At 44.1% G+C, this 14,614-nt stretch overlaps 1 protein-coding gene and 1 non-coding gene across 2 annotated transcripts in view; both read right to left on the bottom strand.

Annotated features, from left to right (window-relative positions):
* Window positions 1–14,196, bottom strand: part of LOC138599584 (thyrotropin-releasing hormone-degrading ectoenzyme-like) — a 182,802-nt gene extending 168,606 nt beyond the window's left edge. The window contains exons 1-2 of the mRNA XM_069671317.1: window positions 13,439–14,196; window positions 5,804–6,048 (exon numbers count right to left, since the gene is read on the bottom strand). Coding sequence (XP_069527418.1) covers window positions 5,804–6,048; window positions 13,439–13,930 — 737 coding nt within the window. The 5' untranslated portion in view covers window positions 13,931–14,196. The remainder of the gene's footprint in view (window positions 1–5,803; window positions 6,049–13,438) is intronic.
* Window positions 7,710–7,782, bottom strand: trnat-ugu (transfer RNA threonine (anticodon UGU)). Its single transcript has one exon. It is a non-coding gene; the product is annotated as a tRNA-Thr (tRNA).
* Window positions 14,197–14,614: the final 418 nt, after the last annotated feature.

The raw sequence follows: 14,614 nt of genomic DNA, 5'->3' as shown, positions 1-14,614 counted from the left end.
GGGGCTGCGCCTTTGCTGTTGCGGCTCCAAAAATGTGGAATGATCTGCCTCTGCACATCAGACAGGCCTCTTCACTGTCTTCTTAAAACCCACCTCTTCTCCTCGGCCTTTGACACCTTGTAAGACGTAGATTTTATTTGTATTTTATGTCTTTTTATTTTATTTTAACTTTTTTTTTCATTTTTATCTATTTATTTATTTGTATATTACGCCTCGTGTGAGCTGTGTATTTCATGTCTTTTATTCTTCTGTACTTTGCTCCCCTGTGGTTGTTTTAAAGTGCTTTACAAATAAAGTTGGATTGGAACCCTGATTATAAAACAACCCCCCCTTTCCAAGAGCTGGATGACAGCTCTCCTGTCAGTCTGTTGGAAGCGGCCGCTTTAAAGGACCACGGTATGATTTGCTGTTAGCATCTGTTAGCTAAGACTGTTCGCCCCACACCACCACTCCAAGTGGCCTTTCAGTTGTGTCACCTGACTGACCAAATGTTGGACGTGCTTTTAGACGTCTCATGTGGAGGTAGATTGGTCTAAACGGGCTAAGGATGGGCTGTACAGAATTATTACTTTCGTTGGTGTAAGTCTGGATCGTGATGAGAATAGTTTGAACTCCCACGAAGCACAAGAGGTTGAGAACAATGAAGCATCAGTTTGTATCTGTGTCTGTACTGTTCAAACGATGTGTTTAGTCATGTATAACTGAGAGGCAGAGTGAGTAGATCTTTGTGGAACACAAACTGACGGATGAACAACACACAGTTGGATGGATCCAAATTAAAGCTGAAGGATGTTTTGATGATTTTTCTGGCGTAAACTTGAAGCTTTCGGACTCTAACTGCTTTGAAGCTGAGGTGCTCTGATAAGAGAGAAAATTACAAACTATTTTTTGGAACCTTTCGCTCTGATGTGGCGTAAGTACCTGAGAAATGATCTTATCATACTCGTGTCTAAAATTACAGTCAGAGAGTGTGAGAGAGATGGGGGCTAAAAATAGTCCAGTGAATGTGACTCTGTGTGAAGAGCACAGTAACCCGCCTGGTGCAGCTTCCTATACATTAGCTGAGTATTGATGTGTCCTTTTTGATCCGGTTGTGATGTCATGTGTCATGTGAGCAGCAGAGAAAAGGTCAGTGCTGAAAGTATGAAGCGAGTCCAGCCATCCTGCATACGAGCGCGGGGGCTCATTAAATCTCCTTCCAGCATTTGAGCGTTTAAGCCCCGCCTGGGGATCGAAGTTACTCTCCATATCAAACAACAGTGGAGCATGTGTGTGTGTTTATTTGTGTGTTAGCATTAGCCAACCAGCTGCATCAAGCTAATCCTAAAGCTAACAGTGTGCTGTGTACAAACACACACTTCTCAGCAGCGTATCGTTTGGGCTGCAGGAGTCTCTGACGCTGTGTGAATGTGACGTTTGGAATCAGAACATTTTATTTAGAAAAATAATCATTACTTTGTGTTTATTTACTTTGCTGCTTAGTCATCAGATTAACATATTTACACACCAAGACTAACACCTTTTAACAGTGTTAGTCATGTATAATTATTCTTCCATATGTCAGGAAGCCGGCTGAGTCATATTTATTTATTTCAGCTATTTATTCTCAGATTTCCAGCTCCCCTTATTGCTCTCACTGCAGCACACACTCACATTTGAAAACAGTATTTAAGGCTAATACTCATATTTTTACACCCTGTAAAATCCTTGTGACATATTTTGGGCTCTAAATGACAGTTAGGTAATAAACATTTTGGTATTGATCCAGTAGATTGCTTCAGCCAGCAGCCACCGAACAGGCTGTAATGGCTGTGATGTTATCCTTGCAGGCCAAGTATTCTTATATTTTTGTATGACAATATTGCTAGAAGAGAGAAAGCTTTTTGTTTCATAGTAAGATGCTTTTTTTAAGCGAGAAACACCTGTTACCTCCTTCTCATCAAAGCCACCAGACTCCATTGACAAAAAAGGCAGTTTTACCTTGCAGAACACAGAAGCTGACGATGTACCACCGCCTCAATTTGTTAGTGTTTTTTATGTTATTGTGCGTTAAACCAATATTGTGTTTGATGCAAACTAACCATTTAAAACACCAATAATAAAAACAAACTGTAAGATCTTGGCAGCGGTACATGGGCAACTCCTAAGCTCTGCAAGTTAAAACCAATGTTTTTGCGAATGGAGTCTGGTGTCTGGTGGCTCCGAAGAGAGCGATGTAACGGTTAAAAAAATTCTGGTTAAAAAAATCCTCTTCCTCTTTAACAAAAGGGTCTATCTCTGTAGGGATCCTTTCTGTAATGTTGTCACGCACAATCTGAGCCTGTCAGTGAAAAAAACAAGATTTTAGTGGAAGTACTTTTATCGGCTGCGGTTGCCCCAAAGGATTACATTGCAGCCATTACTGCCTGTTTTACGGCTGCAGGCTGAAGCAATCTACTAAACCAAAGATAGACATATTCAACACTAAGTCACACAAAAACACTAACAAATAACAGATAACAGTAGACCAGCAACTCCCATGTTCAGGGACGTAAAATTACTCTTTTTGTGAATGGAGTCTGGTGGTGATGAGGAGAGCGATTTAATGGCCGCTTCTGTACATAAAAAAACATCCTCCTCTGTAACAAAAAGGTCTATCTCTGCAGGGATCATTTCTGTAATGTTGTCAGACACTTAGAAGAACAATCTGAGCCTGTCAGTGGAAACAACAAGAACTTTCAGAGGAGCTATTCTGACGTTTTTACCATTACAGCCCATTCGCTGCTTAGGGCTGAGGCAACTACTGAAGGAATTCCAACTCTAGTTTTTCTTATGAAGTTCTTTGCTTAGAAAAATCGATTCTCCACCATGTGACACTAAAGAAATCTGGTATGTGCTTAAAGTCAACATGTCTCTGTTAGCCAGAGCATTTAACTTTAACTAACAGCTTGTTGTGTTGTGATCAAGCGCTGCTGGTCCATCAGCAGCTGCATTGATCCAGTATTGATCCAAACAGCAGCTGCCAGTGAATATCGGACCACTGGGGGTGAAAACATACAGAGAACAAAGCTGATTGGTCTGGAAGTACAGCCAACGCGTGTTCACCAAGCGTTTAAGTGTTCTGCTAACAGCCAGTCAGAAAAATTCCCTTCATGTCAAAATGTCAAACATCACTTCACATCATTCTTCTGCAGCTTACAGCTTTATTGAACAACAGCTGCTACAGAGCCATAATACATGCAGAAATGCAAATGATTGCCGTCGCTATAATTAAACAAGACTGATGTGAATCTGAAGGAATTACTGATGCAAACAAGCAACATTAATATTAGAAAAGGAGACACGGGTTTGGTGGTTTAAAGAAGCTGTTAGTGTCTCGTTAGGTGGCTGGTTTACACTCAGAACAGAACAACGTCGACCTGGACGAACCAAACGAGGAACTCAGGCTGCTTTCACACCTGAAGTCTGTTTGTTTGATCAAAGAACAAATTGTTACGATGTAACATTTTGCCTCGAGTTTGGTTTGTGTTCAGACGGCAGCTTTTACCAGCGGACCAAAAGAGTTGATGCTCGATGAAACTGCTCTCTGATTGGTCAGAGATTCCACATGAGAAACTCCCTGAAGTAAACAAAGAGAGACTTTAATGAGTTAATGTTATTTTTCATTTTAACCGACATTGTTCCAGAGTTTGATCAGCATCCTCCTTTAGTTCTTCACAGTTTGATCACCTCCGTGTTCATCTACGTTTGTGAAATTGTTTGGTCAGCCCATATTTCTGTTTCCTCGTCGCTCCCCCACGTCTGTCCTCTACTCATCTCGCTGCCTGGCTGCATGGCTGTCTCTGCCAGTGTCAACATCTGTTAACAACCCACAATGCACTGTGTTTTGGTTTGCTCCCTGTATTTGGTCTTACTTTAAGTTCGTTTCTGTTCTCACCTGAACCAAACCGGACCGTGGTTCATTTGGAAACAGACCGAGACCCGTCTGGCGGACCATGGTTCGTGTTCTCACTTGTCCAAACAAACTGGACCTTCAGACCAAAGCTGTCAGGTCTGAATGCATCCTTAGTTAAAGTGATTCAGCGCATCAGTCACCTCAAGAAACTAAGACTAGCCTTTAAAAAGTGTTGAAATGATGACAAATCAGGAAGTTAATCAACAACAAACTGAATCACTAGCAGTGCTGCCTTTTCACTGCACGACTGTTTGCTGACGACACTGTCGTCTATTTCAGTGATCATAAAGCTAAACTCTTTTTTTATCTGCAGAATTGTTCCACTAAATGGAAATTCTTCCAAAATGACTTCCAGCAGATTCTTTATTTTATTCTTCTTTTAGTTTCACATTTAAATAATTTACTCTCAACATGTTTCAGCAGCAGAGCTGAAATGTCGAGGGGCGATGCAGGAGCTGCAGAACATGAAGAGGGACTGTAAAATTCAGTGTACAAGACTGCGACCAATGCACCAGTATAAATGCAGAGAGAGGTAAACCTTTCTCCCTCTGACATCCCCCCAAAAACAGACTGAGTCTTATATTCCAGACTTGACGGTAATCCTTTCGTTTTTAATGAATTCAAACCCTGTTTATCTAATATTTATGGCATTCTTCTCGTCATTAAATTTGTATACATTACTGGAGCTGCTTTAGGTTACTGGAAATGCTTTCACAACATCCTGCTGCTTCAGAGTGAACACATCCACCTGGTGAAACCTGCCGTGGCTTTTTACTACAAAGCAGCCCCGAGAAACATCCTGTGCTTTCCTAGCATGGATCATGTATCATAAATGTTTCAACAAAACAAGGTTGCTTTTGGATGGTTTGAAAGGTTGAAATGTGTCAGGGAGGACTGGGAGAGTGAGCTGCAGGGGACAGGCTTCACACCTGCAACCCCTTCAAATAAGCACTCCTGAAGACGTGTGGAAAACCTGTGTGCAGCATGAAATCAGATCTCTGTTGCTGCTGTTAGTGAGGGACTTCTAAAGCGTCCATTTGTTTGGCTGCACTGTAAACGGATACATCAGTTTCTCTGTTGTATTTCTCACAATCTAAGAGCTCAGTGAGGGTTTGGAAACACACTGAAACACGCTCACTTTTGTTGCCCAGTTAAACACCTTGTTTTAATCCCTTCCTAACCTATGAAACACTCTAAGGTTGTCCTCATGGCTAACCACTGCTTCCAGTTAAAACTAGTTATGTTCTGGTATATAGAGAGAAGGTCCTGTATATATGATTAATAAAAACATCATTTTGACTTCAATAAAAAGTTTCAGCGTTCGAGTCGTGGAAAAACTTCTCCGTCCAATCACAGCCGAGCTTTTCTTTCTGATTTCAACAATTAACTTCAGCTTTGTGTCTGTGCAGTAAATGGGCCAGTCACTGATAAAATGTTCTGTCCCTGTGCGAACACACACACACACACACACACACACACAGAGGGAGGCCACACACACACACACACAAACTCATGCATGAAATAATAAACGTATCAGCACACATTCTGTTTCCCATCAGCACCGTGGGGAGGAAATCTGATGTGGAAACAACTCTTCAGCAGAGGCTTATGGGAAATTCATAAGGAGGGAGTGTGTGGTGTGTGTGCGTGTGTGTGTGTGTGTGGTTTGATATGTGGAACACACACACATGCACGCACACACACTGAGAGCGCCGTGTGAGAGTTAATCAATGTCGTGGATGTGAAGGGTTGACCTTTTCTCGTTGAACCACCTGCTGCTGCAGAAAAGATGAGTGTGTGTTTCAGTGTGTGTCTTTGTGTTAGTGTGTTCCTTTGTGTGTGTGTGTGTGTGTGTGTGTGTGTGTGTACCGTCTCTCTCTCTGCAGGGTGTAGGAGCTCCTGAAGAAGCCCAGCAGCTCGTCCTCGATGGCGGCGTCGAAGCTCACGTTCAGGCGGTACACTCTCATCGGCTTCATCTCGCGGTGCAGCACCACCACGTACATCTGATTGGCCGGGAAGGGGAAGTGGCGGTGGATGCGCATGACTCCGCCCCCTGGTTTGTTGGCAGGACGACCGCCGGCTCCGCCCTCTGCTGTGACGGACACCTTGTCCACCTGAAGGGAGGAAGAACAGGAAATAGAATAAGGAAGTGAGGAGTGATTCTGTGTCAGTGTTATTTGTTTCGTCCGTTCATCCAGCGATTATTTCTTGGCGTTTAAACTTCAGAAGACGGTGGAAAATGTTGATCAGTTTATTACAGGATTAAAGATGTTGTCTTCAACTGTCAGAGATGTTCAGTTTGTTGTCGTACAAGAAGAAAGAAACCAGAAAATATTCACATCTAAGAAGCTGAAACAGGAAGAAGAACAAGAACTCAAACTGATGATTTGATCATCAAAATAGGCTGTGATTTATTTAATAGTTAACATGTAACTCATTTATTTATGCAGCTGAACGTTACAGGACAAAATGTAACTGGTGAAAATCGGATTGTTTTGAGCATGTGCACCTAATTTCGTCACATCTTCTCCAGCCGACACGAGTCTCACGTGTTACCTGTAAGCTGCAGATTTATCTGTTTGTTATAAGTAGCAGCTGTTGGACAGAACACGTTCTTGCTGTTTTAAGACATCATTGTTTTTTTAACAGATGAAGGATTTAAGTTTCAGCTGTTTTTCTGGGTAATACTTTTAAAAGTCTCTGCAGTTGCTCAGGAGCCCCTTAATTAATAGTCAGGGTGGATTTCTCGTCTAAATGAACTCAAAAGTTATTATAATTCAGAGGAAATATGTATTTTAATATATTATTAATTCCGTTTATTTCAAGGGAATCAGAGCATCTTATGGTAAAGAGTCCTGAGAGACATTTGTCCAACTAAAAGTGATTGTATTTCTCATGAATGTTCAGAGTCAGTGAATAAATTGATCCTTTAAATCATGGTTCTCCGCTGCTCTAGCCTCAGGACCCTTCACCACCTCCACCACATGGTGCAGTCTGGACCTGAGAAGGATCGAAACATCACCACGTGTCAACGTCACAAAACACAACAGTGTAATAGTCAAGCAAACTGACCAGTAGGTGGCAGTGTGAGGAAATACTCCTGCTCGAGTTTGAACAGAAATGAACTTAAAGTTATTTTCTCGAAGGTCTCAGTTTTGTTCTATTTGGAAGCACCTGAGAAGGAACTGCAGGAGCACACCTCCCAGTTTAATCAGACGTCCACGGTCGGCTCCGGTTGTAACTCTTGATTTTCCTGGCTGACGGTCGCTTTCCTTTTCAGACTGTTTGCTTCATCTGAGCGTCGAGTTTGTTTCTTCTTCTTTGGATTTTCACTTCTTGTTGAAGTTGTATCTGTAGTCATCCATCTTTTCTTTGTTTGTTCAGCCATAGTAGATTACTGTTTACTCGCAACACTTGCAGAGAGCGGAGAAGCAGCCGCTTAGCTCCGCCTACCCTCTCTGGCAGACCAACCACTGCTGGCTGATGGAAAACGCGTCACTAACTGGGCGCCGCTTGTGTTTTTTTCCCGCGAAGTCACATGGTGTAAATATCTGCCTCCAAAACAAACCAAACCAATAAACCACCTCTTCTGACCTCTTCTGACCTCCGCACCAAACTTCATTCAGATTTTAAGCACTTTAAAGACGTCACACCTTGCTGCTGTAGTTGCTACGTGTCAAACATGATCAAGTATTTCAGGTTTAACATGTTTACAGTAAGTGCTCATGTAAAGATGACCTTTGACCTTACGGGAGCAAACACTGAAAACGTTTGAAGGCCCCAGCGAGAATTGAACTCGCGACCCCTGGTTTACAAGACCAGTGCTCTAACCTCTGAGCTATGGAGCCCTGTGACACACGCATCAGGGACACACCCTTATTTACATAACCACCTGTTGTGACTCGTTGACTCACTCTGAAGCTTAACGACAAACAAAAGGTGAAGATGCAGCATGTGTGGCGTCCACGGTCGGCTCCGGTTGTAACTCTTGATTTTCCTGGCTGACGGTCGCTTTCCTTTTCAGACTGTTTGCTTCATCTGAGCGTCGAGTTTGTTGCTTCTTCTTTGGATTTTCACTTCTTGTTGAAGTTGTATCTGTAGTCATCCATCTTTTCTTTGTTTGTTCAGCCATAGTAGATTACTGTTTACTCACAACACTTGCAGAGAGCGGAAAAGCAGCCGCTTAGCTCCGCCTACCCTCTCTGGCAGACCAACCACTGCTGGCTGATGGAAAACGCGTCACTAACTGGGCGCCGCCACAGACACCCAGCCCATAATAATACTATATACTGCAAACGCAAAGGCTTTCATCCGTGGGCCATAGGCTCAGTCACTGTTACCTCATTCAGAGACTTAACAGACATTTATTTACATGAAAATCTTCCAGATTATCAGGTTAAAGGTCAACATAAAAGCAACTACTGTAGAGCTCATCAACTTTCTAGAATGTAACTGCAGCTGGGATTATCAGTGTGAATACTTCTACTGCACGCACATCAAAGGAAACCCATGTCCTCCAAGCACCCACTGAAAACAGCTCTGCGACCCACCAGTTGAGAACCATAGGCCTAAATGAATTGTAATGGTGGATTTCCAGTCTGAATGCACTCATAAATAAAGAGAAATCAAAGACAATATGCTTCTTAATGTTCGATTATTTCTGTCCATTTCAAGGGAATCTGAGCATCTGAGCAGAGTCCTGAGAGACATTCCACCTCTTTCCACCCAGAAACCGGAGTTACTGCATTTGTCATGAATGATCAGAGAATATTAAAGAATAAAAGGATCCTTTAAAACACACTGCACAAATACATTCTTAGAAACATAATCTACAAAAAAGCTGAAAAGTCTCCAGAAAACCGCCTCTTGAAACTCTCCAGAGTTTAATGTTCTATGTTCATGATCAACAGGACGTTCAAAGCTCACTGAAGCATCAGAAAGCCAAATTAAAACAGTGAGAATAAATCAGAACAGTCCTCTCAGTTTCTGTTGACACTCAGTCCCATGATCATTCCAGGCAGCAGGTGGTGAAAGCACAGAGTCTTACACATCTGTCAGTAACCGAACAGGTCGTGTTTACTTCAAACACACAGTTTAACATGATCCACAGATTAAAACAGGCCTTACTCTTCCTCCTCACAGTCGGCCATGCTTTCTGACAAAAGGGGCGTGGCCTTACAGCCGTCCATTTTAAATGATGCAGACCAATGTGATTGGCTTTCACACATCCAATCAGATGATGTTAAAGAGTTGGGTGGAGTCACATGATTGACAGCGTAGATCCATGCATCATAGAAAAGTTCTGTCCTTTGAAAAGTTTTGTGGATCCGACTTGAAAGCAGTTTTTTTCTGTGACGTTTGCCAGAAAAAGAAGGTAATTCATCTTCAAATATCAGATGACTGCCAGGAAAATAAAACGTGTGATTGTATAGAGAGAAGCAGAGTCGCTTTCATCTCTCACCAGGATTTACAAAAGCAAAACTTTGGAACAAAATCAATTTATTTCCTCTTGATTTCCTTTCTGCGCGTTCTCTTTGCGAGGCTGAGCTCTCATTACCAACTCAGGAAGTGATATTTGTTTTTATATTAGTGCTCTGCCAGGGAACAAACTGCTCCCACAAAGAGAGGTGGCGTTAGTTAGAGAGGAGGAGGGAAGTTCTACCTGGCAGAGCTGATATCATTAGTCTTAATCCTCACTGCAGGAGCCGGGTTTGATTCCACTCGGGCCTCTTATTGTTGCATACGCTCCCCAGTTCTCCCCACACTTTGTCTGTTCCGCTTTCACTATGACATCACATTAAGGGCAAGAAAATTATCTTTACAGGTCCTAAATGACAGACCAGACCCCTAACGGCAAAGAAAACTTGTCCCGATCTATAGGACCGGATTGTTTTTGACAGTAAGAGAGCTTCCTGACCTGTTTTGCCTCAGATTCCTCAGCCCAGGACTTTGGATTGGGCAGCGCGGGTCCATGAAATCGACCCAACAAACTCATTAAAAAAACGTCCCTAAAAATGTACCTGCGTGTCTCCTGTGGTTCTACACATAATGCCAAACCGACCCGGGACCTGACCAACACCTGATTTATCATGATAAAGCTCGGACCCAAACCAGAAAGGTCTCAGGTCGGGCCTCAGGTCGTCGTGTCCGCACAGACCCTCAGAAGACCTCCACTGAGAGGCCGTGTAGTCCTGATTTCACCAGGTACCGAGCGCCTCTTTCACCAGGACGTGAGCACGATGTCGGTGACTTTCTGCACTGATCACACACATTTATTTGTGTGTGTGTCAGTAAATTGTGCCATTTGCTCGCCTGTGTCCCAGTTTCTCTGTTTGATACTCGATGCCAGAAAATTCTACCCAAATATAGCCCCAAACATTTCTCTGTGTATCACAACATGTCTGTCGATACACCTCCACACATCTCCGGCAGCACCCGCAGACTGGCACGCCCCAGATCTTTAAAAACAGATAAACAGTCATTTAGAAGAAACAGATGATCACGCTGAGGATCAGTTAAACTTCCTTTGAGATTAGCAGCAGTGCATGATGGGAACATGCCCGACAACAGTGGGATTGTAGGAACCCTCTGGGTGTTGTCACACATCAGCAATCCTCAGCCAATCATATACAGTGTGTGTGTGTGTGTGTGTGTGTGTCTGTGTGTGTGTGTGTGTGTGTGTGTGTGTCTGCGTGTGTGTGTGTGTGTGTGTGTGTGTGTCTGTGTGTGTGTGTGTGTGTGTGTGTGTGTGCTTGCTCTTTGACGGGTGAACTGATCGATACGAACACAGAGCCTGCTGACACACAGAGGAAGCGTTGAGGATTAAAAGGATGTTTTTCAGGGTTTTCCTGGTGAGTCAGCGAACGCAGCGCCGCGCTCCGTGATGCCTGATCATGTTGCACTCAAACTAAACGCTTTTTAATTGTGTCCTCGGTGTTGTTTGGTGATTGGTTTGTTTTTAATCGTGTCCTTTGTTTCTTTGGCGATCGGTCGGAAATCTCAGCTGAAATCACGCCGTCCAAACATTCTGGCTCCCGAGCATCGCTCCTTGAATCCTGCATCTTCATTAACGTCTCTTTTGATCTAGTCTCTCTGGTAAGTCATGTGACCTCCAGCTGAGGTCTTTACGAGTTCACTTTCATTGACAGCTACAATTACTGCCTCACAGTTGTAAATCTATCAATCAGTTCTCTTGAAGGGGTAAAGAAGAATTCAACCGGCTGTATCCCTCCAGGCACTGCTACAATATCCCATTAACAGTGACCTTGACCTTTGAACCTTGAGCACCAAAATCTAACTGGTTCATCCTTGATACTTAAGGGATATGTGTGCCAAATCTGAAGAAATTCCCTCCAGGCCGACCTGAGATATCCCACTGACAAGAGCTGCACGGGATTAAGAAACATCATCCCTTCTTAATGTTGTCCTGTGAGACTTCAGTGTGTCTTAATTAGCATATAAGCTCTGAAGTTATGACCAAAAACATGCTGAGAGATCACACTGACCTTTGAACTTTGACAACCAAAATGTAACAAGCACAATGTTGCATTCAAGCGGACGTTTGGGCCCAATCTGAAAACATTCCCGCCAGGCATTCCTGGGAAAACCAGCTCAAAAGGATGACATGGGATCGATGGCTATTTTCCAGGACATTGTGATGTCATCATTTTATTAATTGATCTATTAGTGTGTCACAATCAGCTAATGAACTCTTAACTTCTGGACACATTCTGTGATTTGTTTAGAGATCACACTGACCTTCAACTTTGACCTTTGACCACCAAATTTTAACCACATCATTCTTGAGTCCAGGTGGATGCTTGTGCCACATTTGTATTCTCATCAGGTATTCCTAAGACATCACATTCTTAAGTATCAGATGGGAAAATGGCCAGGTAAGTGGACATTATAAAGTTGACCTTTGACCTTATGGAAAAAAATGGTAATCACTTCATCATTTTCTGCTGTTTTACATTTGTGTGGAATTCTACCATAATAAGGTTATTAACTCGTGACTTTTTTAGTGATCACACTAATCTTGACCTTTGACCTAATATTTGAAGATAAACCCTCCAGGCGTTCCTGAGACATCCCATTCTTAAAAATAGACGGGCGACAGACAGCCAACAGACAACAACATACTGCCTCAGGCCACAGCTGCTGCTGACTTGGAGGCCCAGAAACGGAGAGCTATGGCTGCTCAGGTTGATGGTTATCAATCTAAGAACTGATGATGTGTTTAAAACACATGCACATGTAAAAGCACCACAGTGATTCTCTAAGCTCTGTTATAATTGCTTTAGTTCTGCTTGTGACACTTCTCTGACTCTGTGGATAAAGCGCCCCTTCAGGAGGCTCCGTCCTCCTCTTTCCACCTGCAGGTTGTATTTTTATCCTTTCTGGCCTTTTCACATCATGACTCTTTTTCTTTTCATAATGCATTGACTCTGAGGGTCCCCTGGGAGACCTGCCTGGCGCCCAACAACACCTCTTAATGCACAGTGTGTTCTCGCACAGACACAAAAAGGGGCTTCGGGGTTTTTAATTGGCCTCTTCCCAAATTAGACGGATTTATCCCGTCTCACATTAGCAGAGATGACCGGCCTGAAAAATCCGGCTGCTCAGGCGTTTCTCTGAGGCTTTCTCTCACCGCACGCTCGTCTCAGAGATTCGGCTGAAACAGCAACTTTGACGGTTAATTAGCCTCGTTAAGGAAATCTCTGAGGCCAAATCTGGAAATAAACATTCTTTGTTAGAGACTGGGTTTGTTTTCCGATGCAGAGCAGAGCTCCGCATGCAAACGCCGAGGTTTGAGAAGAATCATCAGGAAAGTTTCAGCAGCAGCAAACTGTATGCGCAGGCAGCGACGTGCTCGTCTCACTTTAATTGTAAGAAAGTCTGATTGCGTGTCAGAGGAAAACGGGGGAAGCGTTCAGAGCAGGTATGGGGCTCAGTTCTCAACAGAACCATTGATCATAACTGACACGTTCTCTACAGGTATTATGCAGCAACACTTCACTAGAAAGATAGATATCCACTGAATCTAAATATAGGCGCTTCAGGAGTCGGAAGGATGCTGCAGTTAAGACACATTTTCGATTCCAATATTTGATCATTGAGATCAAATCAGAGCTGAACACTGACAGTTCTTTGGCTTTAAAGGATCAGAAGGTCTTTGCTGGAGCATTTTCCCGAAGAATACTTTAATAAACTTTTAGGAACAGCTCAATTTTGGTTTGGCCAATTGGCGATGTCATCGTCCACCGTCGGTCAGACAGTTAATGACCCCCGGAGGCTTTAACGATCGGGATTCAGAAGGTGCAATCCTTGGCCCCTTCGACTGCCCAACATCTCACTGCCCTCTTTATAACAAACTCTACAGTGATAACTGTGCTGACCAACATCGATGGTGCTACACTCTTTCAAACTGGAATCAAGCATCAATGGAAGGCAGCGAGCAACAAGTGTATTTAAGAATAATAGTGCCCATACAGGCCACCGTACCTCAAGGCGGTCAGCGTGCAGCACGATGAATCGGGTGGCGTTGATGCACTCCAGCTCGATGCTGACCTCTCCGGAGAAGGTGAAGTTGTCCATGTAGACGGCGAGCCGCAGGTCGTAGTGCCGCGGCCTTATCGAGCCCGGCAGCCGCGAGTTCCTCCACGGCTGGACCCCGTCCTCGTCCCCCCTCTCCCCCGTCCTCTCCCCTCTGCTCCCGTTCAACTTTGACGACCCGCTGCCTCTTGAACCGGCTTCCCCCGTCGCTCCCTCACCATCCCGTCCGCTACACTCCTCGAAGCGGACGCTGAGAACCACGGCCACCGCCGTGACGATGATGAGGGTGAGGATGGACAGGGCGAACCCAAGCACCAGCCGTTTGTGCACTGTGATGTGGCGCTCGGTGGTTCGAGGCCGGACCACCACCGATTCTGCCCACTGATCCGAGAGGCCGCGACCATTGCGCATGGCACCCGGGCTGCTGTCGTTTAGTCCCATCTGGCTGAAAGTGTCACTCGAACGGTGAAGAAATGTCAAAGTTCAGGTTAGGATTCAGAGAAACACTCATTGATGCTGAGGTCAGATCGCTTACAGACCAGTTAATGTTTCGAGTCCTGTCCTCAGTCTGTCAAACCTCCAGTCCTTGCAGTTTTATTTCTGGACACTTGAACTCTGACCCCGCCGCTGTCAGTCCGCTCTGAACGCCCTTCAGCCCCAACTGGAGGTGGAAAATAATCGCAGCGGCACGTCTTACATTTCAGGCAACAAAACTGACAAACCAGAAAGGATGAGATGTTCTTGTGCGTTTTGGTTTTGCGGTGAGCAGGAAAAAATCAATAGTGCATGGCTCGGTTTCAAGTTGTCGAGGAGGCAGAGGAGGAGGGGGCGGAGGAGGAGGTATGCTGTTGAGTATGTGGCTAAAGAGTGAGCGTACCATCCATAGACTTTAGCTCGAAACCACCACGGATACAGGAAATCAATCTGCAGTCACAATTTAGCCGGATAAGCGCACAGATTCAGCATTAAACTCTATTTTAGATGAGTGAAATCCTCTCTTCTAGCTTCAGGAACGGTCATTTGATCTACACGCATCCAATATCTCAAACCGGAGCCGAGACGAGCAGAGGAGATTTAAAGCAGCAGGTTTTTGTCCCCAGGTTGTTATAAAGTTAATTTCTTCGG

Source organism: Semicossyphus pulcher, unplaced genomic scaffold, assembly GCF_022749685.1.
Source record: "Semicossyphus pulcher isolate SPU_LCO1_2020_fin unplaced genomic scaffold, fSemPul1.0.p SCAF_20, whole genome shotgun sequence".
Taxonomy (NCBI): domain Eukaryota; kingdom Metazoa; phylum Chordata; class Actinopteri; order Labriformes; family Labridae; genus Semicossyphus; species Semicossyphus pulcher.
This window is presented reverse-complemented; position numbering and strand designations above follow the sequence as displayed.